The sequence below is a fragment of the Chenopodium album genome, chromosome 11 (genome assembly GCF_948465745.1).
Source record: "Chenopodium album chromosome 11, dcCheAlbu1.1, whole genome shotgun sequence".
In the NCBI taxonomy this organism is placed as follows: Eukaryota; Viridiplantae; Streptophyta; class Magnoliopsida; order Caryophyllales; family Amaranthaceae; genus Chenopodium; species Chenopodium album.
The window spans coordinates 10,719,754-10,742,355 of NC_137844.1; the positions used below are offsets into that span (position 1 = coordinate 10,719,754).

At 35.5% G+C, this 22,602-nt stretch overlaps 3 protein-coding genes across 5 annotated transcripts; 1 reads left to right on the forward strand and 2 right to left on the reverse strand.

The window, feature by feature from the left end:
- Positions 1-4,618: 4,618 nt before the first annotated feature.
- Positions 4,619-14,036, forward strand: LOC145568549 (uncharacterized). 3 transcript variants are annotated; one of them, XM_081627973.1, is made up of 11 exons: positions 4,619-4,908; positions 5,728-5,842; positions 5,959-6,015; positions 6,109-6,171; positions 6,252-6,320; positions 6,467-6,559; positions 6,651-6,755; positions 6,830-6,907; positions 7,676-7,804; positions 12,907-13,009; positions 13,477-14,036. In XM_081627973.1, exons 2-11 carry the CDS (start codon positions 5,735-5,737, stop codon positions 13,665-13,667), a joined length of 996 nt encoding a protein of 331 aa, XP_081484099.1. In that variant the 5' UTR covers positions 4,619-4,908; positions 5,728-5,734; the 3' UTR covers positions 13,668-14,036. The 3 variants fall into 3 exon arrangements, with proteins under 3 accessions (XP_081484099.1, XP_081484100.1, XP_081484101.1); XM_081627974.1 differs by having other exon boundaries at positions 4,619-4,860; XM_081627975.1 differs by lacking the exon at positions 4,619-4,908 and having other exon boundaries at positions 5,762-5,842; positions 6,109-6,160.
- Positions 14,037-14,461: 425 nt separating this feature from the next.
- LOC145566268 (uncharacterized) lies at positions 14,462-14,998 on the reverse strand. The gene has a single exon (XM_081625738.1). The coding sequence runs from the start codon at positions 14,996-14,998 to the stop codon at positions 14,462-14,464; it is 537 nt and encodes a 178-aa protein (XP_081481864.1).
- Positions 14,999-16,155: 1,157 nt separating this feature from the next.
- On the reverse strand, positions 16,156-21,495 carry LOC145568550 (protein CHAPERONE-LIKE PROTEIN OF POR1, chloroplastic-like). The gene is made up of 5 exons (XM_081627976.1): positions 21,297-21,495; positions 21,132-21,217; positions 19,820-20,202; positions 16,493-16,569; positions 16,156-16,390 (listed from the first exon to the last, which is right to left on the reverse strand). Exons 1-5 carry the CDS (start codon positions 21,353-21,355, stop codon positions 16,240-16,242), a joined length of 756 nt encoding a protein of 251 aa, XP_081484102.1. The 5' UTR covers positions 21,356-21,495; the 3' UTR covers positions 16,156-16,239.
- Between the last annotated feature and the right edge of the window lie 1,107 nt (positions 21,496-22,602).

Below are 22,602 nucleotides of genomic sequence, written 5' to 3' on the forward strand. Positions count from 1 at the left end.
CTATTTATGCTAAGCCAATATGCCAATTCAACATTCACTGAAATATTATATGAAAAGTAATTCTAGTATTCTTCAAAAAAAAAAAAAAAAAAAAAAGGAACATTCTAGTACGAGTACAATCTAGCGAAAGGGGAAGAATGCATTTCAACTAAAACTATATGAGGGATTTTGGTTAAACCACCTAGCTAAAATGGATCAATCTTGTTCCATATTCATCAGTGTCGCGGCTCAGATGTCAAATCTCCCCTTTTGTTGTTTGTGCAGTACTAAGGTCTCCATATAAGTATCAACAGATTTACGCGTACATTTATAAACATCCAAATGTTGTATCTGATGACTTTTAAAATTATAAGAACACATTCCATAACAGCAATCATAGATAGTATGCTGTACCAGAAGTGTATTCTTTTCTTCATTGACAAACCCTGTAAGACCAATAGTACGATTACTACCTGTAAGAAACTGAAGAGCTTCTAAATTTACATCTCCGGTATACCATAGCCGCCATGATTTATCCTCGACCAAAACCCATATGCAGGTACGATCAGAAGACATACTGAAAACTGCTATAGACTCACCGAGGACAAAACACATTTTGGTGAGACCTGTTTGTTTAAGAGCATCAGGCAAATCCACTGAGTTGAATTCCTCGGAATCAAAATCAAATCATATAAGATGAGTCGCTGAGCCCTGATCAAATCCAAACCAGTACGCAGCAGCCTTAAAATAAATTCCACCGTCATCTTTATGTAATAAAAGCCCTCGAATGTGGACATCCAACCTACCTTTGATCCTCCAAAGGTTATCATTTAACGAATAAACCGAAATAAAAAACTCGTTAAAGTTAAACTTAAAACACCCTAAAGTAAGCAACTTATGATCATTAGTAGACGGAGCGAAACCTAGCCGATAAAGTGCGGTAATGTGGTATTATCCATAGAAAAAGGACTGGGGGAATCACCAACGACTTTCGAATACAAGGATTATAGAATACGAAATTATCATGGGTTACATCATTTTTCAACAAATATAATCCATAAGAGCTCCCTAATATAACGTGTTCACCAAGAGTTTTGATAAGTACATCGATTTTTCTGAATGTGTCGATACTACGAATGATAGATTCATAGTCTTCCACATCTATCAAATACTTGCGTTTGTTGTTGTAAAGTTGAAGATGCATAACAAAGAAATCAGAGGAATCAATTAAAGAACACCAGCGTTTACAAACACACCTCAATCTCATTAGGCTTTTCGCCGGTAGTCTCGCTAAGATTTCCGTCCACAAATCCGTTGGTAAATCAGCCATTGATTTAGAATTTGAAGGGTATAATGAAATCGGAAGGGTCAAATATGTATAAGGTTTTTTTTGTCAAATAACAATAAGTCAATATATTTTGTAGGGTTTTGCTGGCGAGTGCTCAGGGCGTTATTAAATAAAGTACTCCTTCTGTCCCCAAAACTTCGACTTTTATGGGTTGATTTTGCGGTTATTAAGAAAGTTAAATAAAAAGAAATAAAAACATATTAGAAAGATAAATTTACATGAGGTTTGTAAAAAATTAGAGAGATAAAGTATTAAAAATACATGAAAAAACAAAATTTTATATAGGAAGCTAATTTTGCACAAATATTATTGTAAATTGGTGGATATTTTAATGCAAATGGGTCGATCTTTTTGGGACTAAAATTAGGCTAAAAGGGTCGAACTTTTGGGAACAGAGAGAGTAACTAATTATTTAATATATTATCTAAAATAATACTCCGTATTAGATTTGGAATGCATGTCAAAATCAATTAATTAATGTTTATTTTACTATGATAATAAAATGATTATTCCCAACCAATATCATTTTAAACCTGCATTGAATATTTGAATCTCTAAATTGTGATTGGTTATTATTGATAAACTAATTAGGGTTAATTTCGTCATTTACAACAACATAACCTTGAAAAAATAAGACTAAATTTTTTTAGAAAAAACTTATAAAAATAAACCGTTTTTTTCTTCCATAAACAGTTTTAGTCTAACCCATGACCCCCACTTTCTCTACAACCAAAAACCCCTTAATTCTTTCCTTTGATCCATATTTATAGTACAAAATCTCTACATTATTCTCAACTTTCATAATCACATTCATAATCATCATTAGCAACGTTAAACAACAACAATGGTAAAGTTAAGCAACATAGTAATCACAACCCTAAACATCTTAACAACAATCCTTTCATTATTAGCAATATCCATATTTATTTACCTACACTTTTTCATCAATGGAAGTCCAACACATTGTCAACAAATGGTAGAATGGCCTATTCTTATAATAGGACTAATCCTTCTTACTATTTCTTTACTAGGAATGATTGGTTCATGGTGTCAAATTCCTTTCCTTCTTTGGATATATGTTGTTTCCGTGGTTGTTATCATGATAGGTTGGGTTATTTTTACGGGGTTCGTGTTTATGGTCACGAATAAGGGTGCTGGAAGAGCGGTGTCTGGTGTCGGGTTTGAGGAGTACAGGGTGGGTGATTTTAACCATTGGTTACAAAGGAATGTTGTTAATACTAAGAATTGGGTTCAAATTCGGAGTTGTTTGGTTGATACTAAAGTTTGTGCGTCGTTGGACCGTGTTTATACTAATCACGGCCTTCATTTTCTTAACAAAAACTTGTCTCCAATTCAGGTAATTTTACTTTTAAAGTTTTGTTAGTAATATTATTGCTTTTTTTTGTTTGATTGTTAGCCTGTACTTCCAATAGCACCATAAGAATAATTGCGGTTTTTTTTTTTGGTTATGTTGTGTCTTCTCATTATTATCACTAAACATGATAACCAAAAATATAAAAAATGATAATGACAAGATTTTTGACGTTAAATCTAGAGTAAATGAAGTTGAAGATTTCCTCAGGAAAAAAAGGAGTTAAATAATTTGTATATTTCTTCCTAAATTTGCGATTAGATTTTTGACCCTCATTTTTTTGGTACAATATCGAATATTTATTTATATGTATGTCATCGTTATAAGATTTTTAATTTTACTCTTGGACATGGGTCATTTGGTTATTGATGAATTTAATCTTTTGCATTTTTAAACTCTACCTCTTTGTAAAATTGTAACATGCGCGCTATTGTTTATGGTACGTACGGCTTATTTCCATTAGTTGAATTTACTGGTTTTGCACAACTTCGATGTTAATTACAAGCTTACAATGCGTAATTAGATTAGTTACGCTCATCTAGGATCACCTTTTTTTAGTGACGTGAATGTGGACTATCAAGTTCATTTAATTGATTTTCTAATTCATGCCAAGAACGCAATATAATGCAGTTACAAACATGTGTGAAGTGAGTAACATGGGCAACCCACGTTCTTAACATTGAATTGTAAAAAAAAAAGAAAAATATATATGTATGTTGCATGCGTCACATTGTTTCATTTTTTTAGTTACAACTATATATTCGTAATTGTGATACATTTTGAACTTGTTTTGTCAGTCAAGTTGTTGCAAGCCACCAACATCATGTGGGTTTACCCCTAAGAACGCAACCTACTGGGAGGTTCCGAAGACAGGCCCGACCTCATCGGATTCCGACTGCAATTCATGGAGCAACGACAAGGACAAGTTGTGCTACGATTGCAAGTCTTGCAAGGCAGGTGTACTAGCCAATCTTAGGGAGGAGTGGCGCCATTTCTTGATCTTCAATATCACAATCTTTATCATTCTCTTTGTGATTTATATGGTTGGTTGCTGCGCAATCCGTAATAGTTATAATCGTTCTTCCAACAAGCACCCTTAGTTTGATATCACGTTTGTTCATGTTGTGTTTTCTAGCATAGTTTATTAGCTTAATTAAGTTCTTAGAATAGTATTTTCTTTTCTTATATTTTATAGGTTGGAATGTTGGATTATTGTGTTAATTAATCAGTTTGTGTCTTAGATTGTTAATTAAGTTAGTTTTATTTATTTAATTTAGGTCATAGTTTGTGCTATTACTGCTATTCTAGTCTATTGTTAAATTTCTACTAGTAGCAATATTCTTTTACCTTCCAAGATATGGTTTTGTCCAAACACATTCGAGCATGCTCGGTAAGGAACTAGTAGCAATATTAATTTGCTCATTTCCATATAAATTTTATGAGTAAACAAAATAAGCAACCATTAATTCATATATGGAAAGTTAGTACTTCCTCTATTTTATTTAAGTAATCCAATTTGATTTTTTCACTAACATTAATTTGACTAATGTTAAAATTTTATGCGAAGTACTCCATATATAAGATCAAACATAGTCATATTAATACTTGTTATTAGAATTATCTGATAAGTTTCAATGTACAATTACCAAATTTAATTATAGCATTGTTAATTATTAAAAATATTACATAGTATTGGTCAAAACTTCACTTTGACAATGTGTCAATTTAAAATAGAACACTTGAAAAGATTGATTGTCCTTGGGTCCTTCCCCTCGTGGCCTCGTTTGGCACCAAAAAAAAAAAAAAAGACTGTTATATACACCCGGATGCATGGTGCACCTGAATGCACCGTATACCGTTGTTTTTTATTTTTTTTTTTTTAAAAAAAAAAGTGTTTTTTCTCGTGTCAAACGGTTGAAGTCTAAAGTGTTTAACACCTCCGAATCTCCGATAAATTCCAAAAAAACAACCCCACACTCATCACCGCCGCCGTCACCATCGACGTCTCCTGTCTTCCGACTGCGCACCTCATATCAGCACTGCACCATTGTTTTCTTTGTCACACTTCTCTCTTCAATTGATTACTGTTCAATCCGGAGTCATTAAACTGAAATTAACAACCAAATTCAAACCCATTGCTAATTAGAGTGTAAATTTTGAGGTTAGCTCATTTCGAAATTTGCATTGCTCTTCACTTGTAATTTTGAATGTAAGTTGTATTTTCATTTTCTATTGAATTTGTTTCAGTTCAATTGCTAATTAAAGGCATGTTTATACTTCTCTCATTACAATTGCTGCTGTCTTTAGTTACTTAATTCAGGTGTTGTGGACTGATTTTACCAACTAATTTAGGTGTTGTTATCTATGGTTAATCTTTAGGGGTTTTGCATGAAATGATTCAAATCATGTTTGAGGATGAAATTAACTTTTTTTGTCAACTATGAAAATTAGAATATACTCATATGTTTAGTGGGTTTAATTTACCTAGTCATTTTAATTTTCAATACCCAAATTCGAGGTGAAAATGAACATTTTGCAATCATGATTGATTCGGCGTTATAAAAGAAATTGTGATTGAAACAGCTTGCAGGACAAATGGGTAACAAGATGAAAGTATTTGCAATATGGTATTTCAATGTTTTTTTTTTTTTTTTTTTTTAAAAAAAAAATGGTTTGAATGCAAAGGCGTACGAAGCCTCAATTTTATCTACTACTTTTCAAAGTTGATGACAAAATCACTTGTTGATCGTTGTTACTTTAAGCTTTATAGTATGGCTTAGGTTACCATTAAAATTGTTATGTCGTGACTATGAGGAGGCTTTCTATACTTCCTTCACCGCCTTACTCCAAAGCTTAAGAGCCGTTGTTTTTAGTTTAGGCTTTACAGTTCAGAAATTCTTTCCCAGTTAAATTCTTTGGTGCACAGTATTCGTGACCTTCTTTGTGATTGTGAAGTATGACATTACGTGTTTCCGTGTTTATGTTGATATTAGCAACTTGTTATATCACAAGTGATACGTATTTTCAGGTAACCAATGGATGAGAAGAAAAGGGAGGAACTTAGTGGTTTACTCACTATACTCCCTCCAGTGGAGTTTTGTTGTGTTTATGGCTCAACTCTTCATCCAAACAATCATGATCAGGTTCGCTTATATGCTATCTGAATTATAATGATATCTGCAAGTAAAGTTATGTTTCATTGCTATTGTAGGATGACTAACTTTTATTTATCCTCTTGTCTTAATGCCTAATCTAATAGTCTCGGATGATTGATTACATTCTTGGTGTCCGAGATCCTGTTGAATGGCACTTGCAGGTAGGCTTAATGCATGCTTTTCTCAGTAGATTATCTGGTAAATGATTGTGCTTGAGTGCCAAATTATGAACATTACCATCTTTTGGGATGAAGAACTTGAAGATGAATAGGAATCATTATGCCTCATGGATGGCGAACCTTGGTGGTGTGAAACTGGTGCTTCCTTTAACTTTGTCCATCTATCACAAAATTCGCTTTCTACGGTGGACTACAATTGCTAAATATTGCTTCATCAGGTTACTGGGGTTGCAGACAAAATTGGTGTAGGGGTGCATTTCAACCCTTTTGTTTCTTGGAATAACAAGGTATTGGACTTACTGGTCAGTTTTGTAACATGGCTAAGTTAATTTTGGAGTGTTAGCTTTATAACAAGTGAACATGAGAAATGGTGTTTCCATATAGCACAGGTTTCTTAGTGACTCATACATTTGTCTTATTTTAACAATGGCAGACATTTAAGTATGGTGTACTCAGAATGCATGACTTGGTTGAAGACATACTGAACTGGGAAACATTTTACTTGAGTGGTCGTCTACAAAAGCCTGTATGTTTATAAGTAAAATGTACAGTTTTCATAAGTTGCGTGTACTTTCCTCATAATAAAATTGAAATGGAAAAGTGTTCTTCATTTACAGGTCCATGTTCTTGTAGATAGCTTGGATGTTGAGAATCTAAACTCTTTTAATTTAAGAGCTGCAACCTCAGCTGCTTTACTTCTTTTACCTTCCAAGTTCACTCAGGTATGATATTGTGGAATCTGGTTCTGCTTCCCAGTACTTGTGTATGAATATATTCTTATTTTGAATTGATGCAGGAGGACCTTTATGCAAAAATTTGCAGTCTTTCTTACAACGGTGATTTGCGCATGCTTTTTGCAGAGGACAGGCATAAGGTATGCCCAATGCTTTGCTCTTTTCATGAACATAACTCTATGCATCAATTTTATTCCAAGGTTTCAGTTAATTGGGTGATCCAAATCTCCAGTATATTTGATCTTGATGCCTGTTAAAGCTGGTAGCAAAGGTGGATATCATCTAAAAATAATTCTTTCTGATCTGGTTTTAGTGGTTTATCTTTGTTACTCATTTTCATAGAATAAATTTACTTCTGTATGTTTAATCTTGTTTTGTTACTTTGGTAGCAATTCTGGTTCTATATTTATCCTTATATTCTGTATTAAAATTTTTAATTTATAAACTCTTTACGTATTTATTGGAAGACTAAATTATTTGAGCTTTCTTGAAGATTTGTTAAAGTGAAAATTACCTTGTGTACCTCTAATTTTGGAAAATATCTTTTCGCTTACATTTTAATGGAATTTACTATACTGTTTAACGACATTGTTGGTATAGTTCCAATGTGATTAACTTCAACAGTTGTTTGCTAAAAACAGTTTATCTGTGGGGTACCATGTTTCTGTGTAATTAGTTGGCAAAAGCTCCTGTGCAAACAGCATGGATTTTCTGTTGAACTCTTTGCTTTTACAATCATATTTACCTCAAAGTACTTTTTGTTAATACTTACCTTGTCATTAGCCTTTACTTCTCGATAGTGTGTGCCTCCTAGTACCATGTTATAACCAGTGCCTCTTTTATTAGTTCAGAACAATTATTTTTATTTCCTCATCCACATTGTGTTTTCATCTCTCCATTTGCTGCAGGTGAGAAAGATTGTGCAAGGACAGTTTGATTTGTTCAGGGGAATTTATAAGCCAGTTTTGGAAGAATTTGCTACCAAAGACTTGTTAAGGTTTTCATCATCTGGTGCTCACCAGAAAAATATCACTCAGGTACAGTAAGCCTGTCAAAATTTTCAACTAAAATAATCTTCCTTTTATATCTGTAATTTGGAAAACATGTGAATATTGGTATTATTATATTAGTGCGCTGCTACCTTAATGAACATGTATAGATTTCTGGTCAACATATGGAAAATTCTTTTGGTCAAGTCTATGGAAACAGAATGCTGAACTTGACAAAATGATTAATGATACAGAGAGTGGGGAGAGGGGAGGCAATGGCAAGAGATTGGTGTGGCCTTTGGCCTTATGGAAACAATTTTTTAGTTCTTGGTGTAGTTGTGTCATAGTAAAGAGCATTGAGGATGTTATTAGAAATGTAGATATATAGAGGAAAGTTGGATATACGTATATTGAGGATAAGATAAAAGGAAAATCATCTATGTTGGTTTGGGCATGTAAGGCATCGACCACAGAGCATGCACCAGTAAGGAAGGTGGAAGGTTTGGAGATATCAAAAGAAGTCCAAGTGAGGTCAAACATGTCTTGGATAGAGGGATTTGAGAACAACTTAAAGAAAGTGGGTTTGCAATAGCATGTAGCACTAGGTAAAGTGAATGAAAGAAGAGGATCTTCGTGGATGACCACAAGAAATAGATTTTTGGTAATAAGGCTTTAATTTAATTGTTGGTGCAGAACTTGTCTATGGTACCAGATTATTGACAAGCTACTGAGTACGCAGTGGAGGCTCTCCAATTGCTATTTTTCAAATAAAATTACTATTTTTTGTACAGTGGTTCTCACATTTCACTATGGGAGTCTAGTTATCAATGTGATTGCAGCAATAAAGTTAACCTGAAGATCAACATTCTGCAGTGATTTTCTTCTTTTAGTGCTCCAGAAAAATGATTTTTCTGATGGACTGATGATTGAAACCCTCAATGAAGACTGTATAAGCCTTCTGGCTGCTTCATTGTGCAATTAGTGTGATTAATTTGTCAGTCAACTTATTTTTAATCTGTAACTGACAATGAGGAGAAGCACCTTTCCAAAAAAATTTTAGAATACCTAAATGAAAATAAAGAGTACACTAAATTTTAGGTTTTCTAGATGACGCTTATTCTTCTCTTTCAATTTGCCTGCCATTTCTATTCTGTCTATGGGAAATTTTGTCTTTTTCTATCAAGGCTATTGATGTATTGGTAATAGCAGTAATAACAAAAATTAGGTCTAGCAAGCATCAACTATAGTTGCTTATATACAAATTGATATGTGTAAGATTGGATTTATGTTATTTTATTAGTCACAATTGTTTTTGAATTCAATGCACTTATAGCTTAACCTGCTCAACTAAAGGGAATGTTACTGCATTTTTTATGCTCATGTTTTAAGGATTTGCACCTTTCTGAGAATTTTAGTTGTCATGCAAGGATATACTCTCTTCATTCCTCGATGTTTTAACATAAGTCAGATCATAGATTACGAGTAGGGAAACATTTCAGGATGGAGGGAGGTTATGGACAAATTAATGTGTTCACTGCATGGGTATCTCATTATGCATGTTAAAATAGGATACTACAATGGCCACTAGGTGAAAGTGCTGTCGAGTATGAAGGGTTTCCTTTTACAATCCCAGGTTTAGACCTAACAAAAATTGACTTGACCCTAAAACCTGATTAAAATCCGTTTGGAAATGTAGGGTCTTGAACATAAAAAATCATCCTACAAAAAATAAACTCATTGAAACCTGAACTTACCCAACTCAAAACTGACCCAACTGATGACAGTTCTACCCAGGTTAGTCTCCAAGGTTTTACATGTACTAATCTTGGTAGCAGTGTTGATATATTTTGGGAGAAAATATTAATAGGGCATATGTTTGAATTTGTATCAAATTTTGTTTTAGTTTAGAAACCTGCTTAAAAACAAGCCTTCATATTGAGAAATGGCAATTCCTGAGAAAATATTTATAGGGCATATGTTCAAATTTGTACCAGATTTTGTTTTATTTTAGAAACTTGCTTAAGAACAAGCCTTCAAGTCTAGGTGTCAGTTGTTCTAAGATATGAAATGGGTTGCTTTTATGCAGTCATACTTTTGTGAAAGAGATTAACTTGCAAGGCTAATGATAACTGATGCTACTCTGTTAAAGATTTTGGGCTTCATGCCAGTGGTTAGTAGCATTCTTATTCTACTTATCAATGATTTCTTATTGCTTGAGAAAGTAGCGGTTGGGGTTGTTCATCCCAAGTCCCACATGGAAGGAGTAAGGAGGTGAAGAGCTCCTTACAAGTGAGTGCACACTCTCATTAATATGAGGCATTTTGGAAAGGTGGCCAAAAACAAATCAGTGCGGACTAGACCCATAGCGGACAATATCATACTAATGTGGAGTGGAGTGTGCGTGCGACCCGACAAGGTGGGGTGACCAGCCCAACAACTGGTAATTGGTATCAGAGCCGAGGTTAGAGGATTTGTCGTAGGAGAAAGAGTAGCTCGTAGAGGAAGAATATGAGAAAATATGATGATGGTGAGTCTCGCGGTTGATAGCTATAGTGGCGATACAAGTTGGTAGATCTATGCTATGGAGTTGTAGCCTTGTGTCGAAAGTTCACTTAATATTGTGATAATCAAGTGGCGTGTTCCGCTGTTACGTGGGGCCGCAGCGGTACAAGAAGATGAGATCTAAGCTACGGAGTTGTAGCCTTGTATCAAAAGTCTATCTTATGTTGTGTTGGTTAGGTTACTTAGGTAGCGTGTTTCGGGTGATAGCTAGCGGTGATGTGAGGTGAGAGATACAGGCTATGTTGTTGTCTTATGTTAAAAATTCTCCTTATAATGTGGATGGTTAGGAGGCAAGCCCCGTGAGTGATAGCGGCGGTATAAGACGATTGCGCTGCGGAGGCAGCTAGAAGCCGATAACAATATTTGTCATCCGAAGAGAAAAATTGTTCGTGGCAACAAAACGAGACCGAGTGGAAAGGGTCTAATTTTGTGACGTAGATGCGTATGGTGATTTGGGTCGAGGGAGGAATTTGTTGGGTTATCCTCCCCAAATCTCAATTAAGTAAGTAATATTATTATTATTATTATAGTGATAATATTAATGTGGTAAGAAAGATTAAGAAAATGAAAAAAAAAAAGAGTGAATGCATTTGGACGGTTAGGATTTGAAAGTCCAATTGTGGTTGTGGCAGAGGGTTTTTAGTGAAACCTTGACTTTGTGTACTTGCATTTATTTGGCAAGTAGATGGAAGCTTAAGGCTTGAAGAGAAAGCTTGTTTGGTATTTGCTATATAGTAGTATTATAGCATATTGTCATGAAGTTGTGTGTGTGAGAGAGAGACGGCACCACCATGAGTACAGAAGAGGCTAGCAAAATGTAGTGTGCTAGCAAGAAGTGTAAGTGGGTGTGTGTGTGTGTGAGAAGGCACACAACCATGTAAGGAGGTTAGCAAGATGTAGTAGCTAGCAAATGAGAGCAAAAGTGACTCAAGCAGAATGAGAGCACAATATCTGTAGTAGTGAGGGAGGAACTGATACCACTACAGGTCCTTGAAAGTGTAAGTGGTACACAAAGTCAAGGTTTCATTAAAAACCTTCTGCCACAACCACAATTAGACTTTCAAGTCCTAACCGTCCAAATGCATTCACTGTTTTTTTTTTTTTTCATTTTCTTTTTCTTTCTTACCACATTAATATTATTACTATAATAATAATATTGCTTACTTACTTAATTGTGATTTGGGGAGGATAACCTAACAAATTCCTCCCTCAACCCAGATCACCATACACATCTACAACATCATAAAATTAGACCCTTTCCACTCGGTCTCGCTTTGTGGCCTCGAATCACTTTGCCCTTCGGATGACAAATATTGTTATCGGCCTTCCAGCTATCTTCGTAGCGCAATCGCCTTATACCGCCCAATGTTTGAAAAAGCGCTCCTAAGGCGCTGAGGTGCAAGGCGATAGGGGGTAAGCGCTTTTTTTGGCCCAGGTGAGGCGTTTTAGGCGCACAAGAGGCGCTTTTGAAGCAATTTTCTGCCAATTTTTTTAACTATTTATACAGTGCGCCTTACTTCAAAGAGGCGCACCTAGGCGCTGCATAACCCTTATCGCTTTAGCGCGCCTTGAGCTTTTTTATACATTGATACCGCCGTTATAACTACAATATTAGTGTGATGAGGGGTATTTTAGGATTAGTATAAGTACCAATGTTAGGGGTACTTAGCGTCTTAGCGTGGACTATCCTAAAATACATTGTTATCTAATATTGTAATTGCAGTAGTGGTCATTGTACTCCCAATATTATTGTTAGTGAAGTTATTTTTGTCCCTAGAGATCGGGGCCGTGGTTTTTCCCCTTATTGTTGAAGAGGGGTTTCCACGTAAAAATCTTGTGTGTTGTTTTAGTTGTTCCGTATTTCATTATTCTTCATGATATTGTGTTTATCTGTTGCTCTGTCCCCAACAGTAGCCAAATGTTGGCATGATCAAATCACAAATTAGAGTAGGTGATGGATAGTAGATAAGCAGAGAACAGTTATAGATAACAATTGCTTTCACCTAATAGTATTAATCCTGTATTAGGGAAAAGACAACAATTGCTTTTAGCTAAAAGTATTAATCCTGTATCAAGCCTCATCATTGTTATCAAGCTTCTTAGTCCATGAGATGGCCCTGCCTTTGCTTTCACTCAGAGCTTCTAATTTGGGTTGACATTGTTGAAATCATGGTTGCTTCTTTTGAATAAGGCTGCGATTTTTCTGCATGACATTGACTGTCCATCAGCCGTTTGGGAAACCACCTGGTGTCAAGGGAATCACTTAAACATTCTGATTTGCTGCCTTTCCCTTTTGATACATTATCTTTTGCTACTCTTTAATAAATTCTTTTCTGGTCTAGGACAGTGTTTTAGCACTACTGTGGTGGTATCAGATCTTTTTATTAATTATTTTATTTTATTATTATTTTTTTTAAAAGTACTCTGTACTCTGTTGCTGCTGCTGCTGTTGTTGTTATTGTTTGATGCTTTGTATCCCATACTAGCAATGACTTTAAGAGGAAGAAAGCATGTGGACACCCTGCTTTCTTTGTGATAGCCAAGTATACTAAATAGTTTTGTTTCTAATTGGCTGTTCTGAATCTCAGGATTGTGGTTTACCTGCAGTTCAGTCCCTTGTCTCTCGTCTTCCTAAAGCAGTGAGAAACCATATGAGCATAAATCTTGGGGACCAGCAAAAGTTAAATTCTGGTAAGAAGCCAATGATTAATTGTTTGTTGGTTCCTAAAATTAACATATATTTGCTACAGAGCCTTTCTTTTTCACTTTCCATATATTTGCTTTCTCTTGGTAGGTTGTATATAGCCAAGGCTTATTTGATGTCAATGCAATATATTCATCCAATTAGAAAGCTTTTATGCTGCTTGGTTTTCTGTAGGATTAAATATTCATTACTAAGAATTGTAGTAGAAAACAAGTGCAGAAAGTAATTTACTAAATTACCCTTAATCCAACACTGACCCCTGTTCTTCCCCTGTAAAATACTGGCCTGTACATTTTTGGTTTTGCTTGGGCCAGGCAAAGACAAAGCTTCACCTTCGCCTGAACCAAGCGAAGAAGCTTCTTTTTTTTTTTTTTTTTTTTTTTTGTGTATTTTTATCTTTTACTCTTCTGCTTATTTCCTTAATTGTCTACTCTTATTTTTCGTATATCCACAGGTCAAGATGCTTTTGAAGCTGTAATAAAATCCAGAGCCGAGGCAGCAAATTGCCTGGAAAAGATTATAAGACGCAAAGTCATGGTTTCCAGCGTCCGGCAGGCTGTTGCTGGTGTTTTGACAGTAGGTGCTGTCAGAGCTACTAGGTATCTTTCAAGTAAGATGAACAAGGCTTGGAAGTCCTGGCTTTAAGATTGATCAACTACTGTGATGTAATCTGACCATTTTGGCTTCTACGAATTCGTGACCGGCAACATACTGAAGTTGGTCTTCAACACCACTACACCAGCACTCTTTACAAGTCAAATTGGGCTGATTGGAACGATGCGATCATGGTGCTTGCCTTGATGGGATCTTTGAGAAACTAAGATTAATGTGCATAGGTTAAGATTATGGAGAAACATGTCCATCTTTGATAGAAAATAGGAAATTTTGCTATACAATATCTACAAGGCTTGACACTGTTTGTATCCGTTTTTAACTGATTAAAATTTAGCTTCGTTCTTTGGCTCTTTACATCGCTGTAATTGTAAATTTGTAAGATAAGTCTAATTTCGTTTATAATTGGTGACTGGATGAATTATTCTATAGCTCTTTTTAGGCAAAAGCTAATTGCCCTACAAGGTTGTGCAGTTGTGCTCTACACTTTTTAACCCATTTGATGTTAGATTTACATAAACATTTTATGTTAAATAATGTTAATTGTTTTTCACGATTAGATTTAACTAACCAAATGAGGTGCGAAAATTTGAAGGGTCGGAACATGAATTAGGTCTGTATATTACTCTTTCTTGAATTCTGATGATGTTGAATTGTTGATAAAGACGATGATGAGAGCAAACATGATGAGTATGACAACAGTGACGAGGATGACAGTATCTCTGAAGGGCTATCAAACTCTTATTGATGTGGCTTTGGAGTCTTTAGCAATTTTTTTTTTTTTTTTTTGGTATGAAGGGAACGATTAAATTAAGGGTTCAAATAGGTTATATCAGAGTATCCAGTGTTTTGCCTGATGGTATTTGGCCATCCATGCCAACATTACAACCAAAAGATCGAGTTTCCGTTTTCTCTTCCAAAATAAGATTGCTACAGACCGGGGGTGGGGAATTCATTACAATCAATTTATACAAAAAGCCATTTCCTTTCCTGGCTTCCTTTGCCAATGCATCTGCAGCCCTATTCCCATTTCTTTGCTCATACATAAGGCTTGTACCTAACTGTTGGTCCAGGAGTTGCCTGCAACATTTCAGAATAGAGGTTAATCGACTATTTTCCTGGCATTCTGTAGCATTGATCAGCTCCACAGCAACACTGCAGTCTGTGGAAATGATGCATCGTTCCCAGTGATTGTTGGCGCTTGCATGTAATGCCATTTTGATGGCTTGCAGCTCCCCTTCTGTTGATGAGCAACCGTACAGTTTTGTTGCCAACCCACATATCCAGTTCCCTGTGTGATCTCTGCAAACACAAGCACATCCTATCTCTTGGGTGTGGCCTAAGAAAGAAGCATCAGTGTTCATTTTGACGGTATTAGCTGGGGGTGGGTTCCAGGTTGTGTTAGGGCTGATTGGCTTGGGCTTCAGGCAGCTGTAGGTTTTCTAGTTGTGAAAAACCATTCAGTTGCAGCCCAAATACTTTGGTTTTTTGCTGAGAGGGAGGGGGTGTTAAACTTTTTAAAACAACCAATTGTTTCTTCTTTTCCAGAGAAACCAAATTGCAAAGGTGAAAATGATTTTGTGTGGGATTTGGTGAGTGGAAGGGGTGGTATTTGAGAGATTTAGAGAGAGCCAGGAGTTGAAATCTGACAAGTTTGCTTGAAGCACAGGGAGGTTCGAGTCTTTCCAAAATTCAGAGGCTCTAGGGCAAGTGATGAACAGGTGTTCCCTGTTTTCAATCTGAACTTGACAAAAGGGGCAGCCAGGTCTAATGCTGTGCATTCTTTTGTGCAGGTTTTCGTTTACAGGTAACCTATCCCAAGCAAGCTGCCATAGGAAGAGAGTTATCTTCCTATAGCAATTTGTTTTCCAGATTTGAGCGTTGGAATATCTCATTTGGTCTATTAATTTGTACTTATTTTTAGTAAGATCCTGGTAACTACAATTAGCCTGTATTCTTATGTAGTGGCTTAAGTGTTTTAATTACCTTCATCCCCAAATTCAAAGATTACCAGAGACCAACTGTCAGATACTCGGATGTATCATGCATACATTTCAGTTTTGCAAGTATGAATTCAAATTTGAAAAAATGGCATACTTAAATTAGTTAATATCTGCACACCTTTCTTTTACCCAAAACAAAAAAAAATATAAAATATAAAATAAAATAAAATAAGATAAAAAAACCGCACACCTTACCATAATATTCTTTATAATGAGAAATCAGGAAAAGTTCAGAGTTACATGTTTAAGTGTCCAGTTATATCACGCACACTGATAAATGATAATTCACAATTGTACTTATTGCAGTTTTACAGGAGATAAGAAGCAATTGAATATAAAACAGTTAGATGGGGTTTTAGATATGACGGAACTATCCTTTGCACCCACCCAGCCACCCCACCTCATTATCCCTACACCATGCTCATCATAAGAAATCAAAGCTTGAATGCACTGATATGAAAAGTTTAAAGATGCGAGACAAAATAGGACTACAAATTCTAGATTGATAGACCTGAAACTTGTCAAACAAATGAATAACACCTATTTATGAAACATGACTTACATCAGCTCTCATGAAAATTTGAGGAACTTACTAATATGTTTTACTTAAGAAAGGTACAACCAAGGAACAAAGAAAGAAACACTGGTAAAGAAGTAAGGAGTTCTAGAGACCAAGTAGGTGGTAATATAGCTGCTGGTACCATCGGACCCACACAAGAACCACAAATCCAACCAGCCACAAGGGATCCAAATCTGTCAGAAAAAAGAATAGTGGGTCACCAAAATAAAGAGGCTGAAAATGTACATAAATTGGCTTCATACTAGCATGAGCAATTGCAAATTTGATCAACTTACCCAATAATAGCAGACCTCCCTAAGCTCTTTGTCTTGTCATTTAGGAAGTATATGCAAGCTCCGAGAGAGATAGCCACCTGCATCATCAAGTTTTAATTGTTTAGACATAAACAATACTTCATTCTTCGTAGTTTTAGATTTTTAGAAATTATGCTAAACTATCTAGGGATAGTAGAGATGGTCTTGATCTCTCACCACTTATTGATTACACAAAAACCTGTGACCTATACAGCCTTGCTATTTCCTACCAAAAAAAAAAAAAAGAAAAAAAAAAACTACAGCCTTGCTATTCAGTCAGGGGTTAACACAGGTCGATAAAAGACAACTTTTTATTGACATTCTGAGATCCCAGACCACTAAAATCGATCTATTGATCAAGATTAATCTCACTGTATCTGTGATGCATAATGATCTGTAGTGAAACGGTAAAATAATTTAAACTTCCACCAGGTTTGAAGAGAAATCCTTCTACAACTAAATAAAGACATTCACAGTTCAAATTTACATATTGTAAAATATCAAACAGCCCAAAAAAGTGCAATGATCAACAGATGCTCCCACAGGATACAGCTCCTCTTGCTCCCCTCCCCTGGGTCTGGGGAAACAGCCCCTCTCCCTAAATATCTTCAACTACTCAGCAATAATCAAGTTCAACACTGCTGCTATTAAAAAGACTTTATATCTTAGAATATATGCCAAATGTTGATGACTATTAGATTATTTCTAAAAAAAAAAAAAAGAAGGAAAAAAAAAGGATGAGGGTATGTTATATAGAATTCATGAATTGGTCAAGTGAACAGAGAGCTCCAAACAGGTTATTTTGAAGAGTGGTTTAGATTTATTTGAGTCACTGGTGGCTAATAAGAGGGTATAACAGGGCCCTAAAATTTCACCAGCAGGAACTAGAGTTGATAAAATAGTGTGTAAACAATCCAAATCCTGTATTCCTCTAGGGAAGAAATGGATGGAGTACTGAATATGATAGGAGGGATGACATTATAGAGAGGAAAATACTAAAGGCAAGCCTATTTTATCCATGACATTGCAAAGCAAAGGCCTCTTAGCTAAGTGAGCTGTGAAATCTTTGGGGATATTGGATAGCAAAATGTTTGAGATGGAAAACAAAAGGCATGAATTGCATGATTCATAAGCATGAATTTCCATTTCAAGATCATTTTAAATAAGTCCATCTTATAGTTGAGAAGGCTGTAACAGAGTAAATTGGTGAGAAAGTTTCACTCCAACCAGAGGCGTATTCGGAAATTACACATGTAAACCATCTATGACAACAAACTGTATGCCTCTACAAGTTGCAACTATCCCTTTTGACAAAGCTATCACTATACCTTGTGAGTCTTACTAATTGCATCACAGTCCACTTTAGGAGAGATTTCCACAGGTTTAGAGCCGAGGGTCTACATACCCATCATGCCGGGACATGATAAAACATCTCAAAGTGCTGATACATATGGTAGCTTTATTAATGGATTGCACATTAATTTATTGCCTTCAACCTCCATCCTTTTTTTTCCAAAACGTATCATATATAGATATTGCTAAGAGTGAAAAGTAAAGAGATTTTAGGATAAAATTGTCAAATGGTTACATTGTTACACATTATAGTTACCTGATACCTTTATCAATGCCTTTAATTTAAAATTGCACTGTTTCCTCACTTCAAAATTCCTTAACTTACAAAACTTCTAGGGGATAGTGGGCTATGGTTACAAGTCTAAAAACATATCTGAAAAGGTTCGAGCTGTCAAAAGTTTCTTGAGAGCCTATGTTATCCGCATAAATGTAATTGACACATATTATCATTGGTTAAGTGTGTACATCATTATAGACAATATAAACAGAGCATTGATTGCTCAATGAGTTCAGACGGAAAAGGCAGATGTAGGTCATCAATTAAGTTGCTGAACTAAACAAAGTAGCAAAAAAGTTAAGAATTAAGAGCTACACAAAATTTATTAATTGTGTCGCTTCGAGATACAAGAGCTGAAGGCAACAAGGGCGTAAATCAGGTGAGTGTGTTATTATTAGACTAAATTCAAGCATAGGGAGTATGAACTAATGTAATTGAATGAGCACAGTTTTCTTGATTAACTTTTGGAAGTTGCATGGATGATCTTAAATCTAATTGTTGTTTCAATTTTAAGTTCATTAACTTGGCTTGATCCTTGTTTACTCCTGGTCAAAACATCAAAACTAGGGTTCAGCATCTTCTGGTTTTAGATCCCTTTTTCTAATCCTTGTGCAAAATCAATGGATGAAATACATCAGCTGATAAAATGTTGTCTGCTATGAGATAATCATGTAAATTTATTGCGAAGAGGCTACACATTTCAGTAAGCTAGCACCTACTCCTCTTTTAAGTTGTACAAACTACAAAGTACATCCTAACGTCTAAAGGACTCCTAATCTTCAGGCCATTATATATTCTTCAATCTTCCTTTTCACCTATCATTCAATCTTGGTTTTATAAAGCGCGCCTCGCTCCCAGGCTCTGGGAAATGGGCTTTAGATAGGTGAGGCTCAGTCACCTACAGAAGGCGCGCGCCTCAAAGAGCCTTTGGTAAGGCGCGCCTTTGCGCCTCAAGGAAAATAACTTAGATTTAAGTTATAAATTGAAGAATGATGGACATTTTTACAAATTCAGACTACCTTAGCTTTACATATATCATTATTTAATTTAGTATGAATATTTTTAATTAGTATTAAGTACAACCAAAGTAAAAAATAATTTGAAATAAATATATAAATACATGCGCCTTGCATACAAAAGGCGCGCGCCTTTGCCTTGCGCTTCACGCCTAGGCTGCAAGGACCATTTGCGCCTTGCGCCTTTTAAAACTAAGCATGCAATTAACAACCCCTCTCCCCAACAAAACTAGGAAAAAAAAAAAAGGGAACAAAAGGGCCACACCTCCTTAAAAGAAGTATATCTATACTAAATAGCATGACAATCACATACTTAAACCAACATCAGAGCTTTCACAAAGGCCTCATCCACATAGCTTGAAGGCTTGATTCAAAGCCCAAAATAACAATATTATCAAATTAGATTGATGAGATTAGATCGATTTCATAAGCCGGTTAATTCCTACAACTAGAACAGATTTTGATTGTGCATAGACATTCCACCAAAGAATCTTCTCATTGAAATCCCACCCGGAACCAACAAATTTCCTACATCTATATAATCGGTGTCCCATAAAAGTATCTGACTCTTCCAGACCAATGAAATTCCAGTTCAAACAAGGTCCCAGGGTATAGTAAAGAAAAAGAAGTCACAAAAATAATAAAAACAGATGCATGACATACCTGAAAAGCTGGTCCACCTTCAGCAGAATTCATTATACTCCATCCAGCCATGAATGCAAACAAAAACAATCTTCTAAGAATAATGACAGTTGCGGGAAGCTCAACAAAATTGAGCAAACTCTTCACCCAAGGAGGAGACTCCTCGACTTTCTTCTTCAACCTTGTCTTCAAGTTGATCTTCGTTTTCTTTCTCTCCCAAAAGCTTCTCATAAGAAGCTTCTCAAAGGCAGCCTCTATAGACTCCACACTTCTCTCATCTCCAGCATATTGTTGTGTAAGAAAATTGCGAGAGCTCCAGATTTCATCCTCAGCAGCATATGGACTTATCCCAAGGCGCTTGTAAGGATCCCAGACATTCAGCCTCGGAAACTTTGGGGTATTTCCTATAAATTAAAGAAATCACTTTATCAGTCACAGCAACAAAATCTGTGATACAAAGTACACAACGAAACACACCCTTTCCACAAACGCCTAATTCCATACGACACAACCATCAACTCACCAAAACTAGAGTAACATATATGTCTAATTTATGGCATCATTTGAGATCAAATAATGAATTCACTCTTCTTAAGATAAAAATACAAAATGGCTACCTGAACTCTTCTAAATTCAAGCTCTTCTATTTCATCTTTCGGCTTGTTCTAAAAACAGCCATGAACTCCCATCTCATGGTACTAGGTTTAAATCACTAATTTCAAAACCCGAAACTTGGAGTACCAAACCAACTAATACCACACATGACACACCCAAATCCCAAAAAAAAAAAATAAAAAAAAATAAAAAATCAAGATTTCGCCAAAGCATATCAGCCAACAATCTAATCTCCAACTCTTTTTGGTCTTGTTTGGTTGACATTGTAAAATGGAGGAATTGAAAATTCATGGGAATTGAGAAAATGAATAGTTGTTTGGTTGACATAAAAAAGCAAAAATGGGGGAAGTGGGAATTCATGGGAATTTCAACTTCCTACAAAACATGGGAAGTAAAATACCCAGCCCCCCTAGGTAAACTAAAATTCATGGGAATTTCAATTTCCCTTATTGCCAACCAAACACATTTAAGAAATTCCTAAGAATTTCATTAAGGAATTAACTTCCCATGAAGTATAAATTCCTATGGAAATTAAATTCCCACATCAACCAAACAACACCTTAGTTTTCTTTTCCTTGAAGCATTATCAATTCTACAAGTAACCAACAATTCCTTTTAACACTCAATTACGCTTCAAATGAATAATCACACCACAATAAAGAAAATCAACAAAATCACCAAAAATTAATAAAATTAAAGTCCAATGTATAATTAGTACCTCCATAAGGCGTATCAACAGCACATTTAGGCAACCTTAAATTTACTCCATGCGTCGCTAAATTCCTTGTATTCTGGCGCAAAGAACTGCACAAAAATCACACAAAAAACGTCGGTAATAATATTAAGGCAAAGAACTGAAATTCGTAAAGGATAAGAGAATTACAGTTTGTGGCCGAGGAAAGGAGTGGACAAATTAGGGTTAGCAAGCAAAGCAGCAACCATGTTTGAATTGAAAAATGGAAGTTGCTGAGAAGATGAAGGTGTGTCAGAAAAACACCATGGAAGAGGCTGCTCAGAGCTGATAGCTGATGAGAGAGAAAGCGTTTTGGGTGGTTGGGTTGGAGAAGAGAGAGAAAGAAAATGGATTGTGTAATCTTTGAGTATATATATAAACTTGTATTACGACTATTATTTTCTTGTAATCTCTAGACTTACGGAATACGAAGTATACTGTAGCGGTCATGGGACGGATTACTGGACTTGTCACCAGGGGAATGGTTCAATCTTTAATCTAAGACCAATTAGGGAAAAAAAAAAAATCGTCTACAACTATGGTGCAAGTTATGTGGTACAACACTCTCTCTTTCTAGTTTCTACCATTTGAAAGTGCAAAACAATTTAATTTTTAAATATAAATTCCAAAAGACCTTATTTTTCCTCTATGTGAGAAGACCGTTGTAGCACTTGGTACAACAATTGTACCACAATGGTAAGCTACGTCACATTTCAAAGCTACATCCGTTATAAATTGTGGAGTATATAAACTTGTATTTTCTCGTAATCTCTTGGACTTACGAAGTAGCGGTTGTGGGGCGGGTTACTAGATTAGTCACCAAGTGAATGGTTCAATCTTCAATATTCAATCTGAGAGCCATCACGGAAAAAAAAAATCACTTAATGTACAAGTCATGTGGTACAACACCCTTCATTTCTACCACTTAAAAGTGCAAATCGATTTTTATTTTTAGAAATAAAATTCAAAAAACCCTCTTATTTTTCTCTTTCTTGAGAGGATCATTGTACCACTTGTTAAACAGTTGTACCAAATTTTTTCACAATGGTAAGCTATGTCACATTTCAAAGCTACATCCGTTTCAAATTATAACCTTTCAGGCTTTTTTTGTGGAAAGCAAGATGAAATGGGGTTAAGGAGATGAACGATTACCGTTATTGGGTTTGACAATCGATAACTAATAACTCAAAAAAATGTCATCTATAAGACCATGAATCAAACTATTAAGATAGCAAATTATCAAGTTGGGTACTCAAACTAATATTAAATTTTACTTTTTTTTTTCAAAGAATGGTTGAATCCACTATAGATCCGCCCTTGGTTTAAATTTGAACTACTATAGGTAAAAAAATTAAACAATACAAATAGTGAATATAGTAACCAAACAGTGAAAAAGAAAACTTTGACTAGGAATGGCAACGGATCGGATTCGGGTCAGATGTGGCTAAATTCGAAT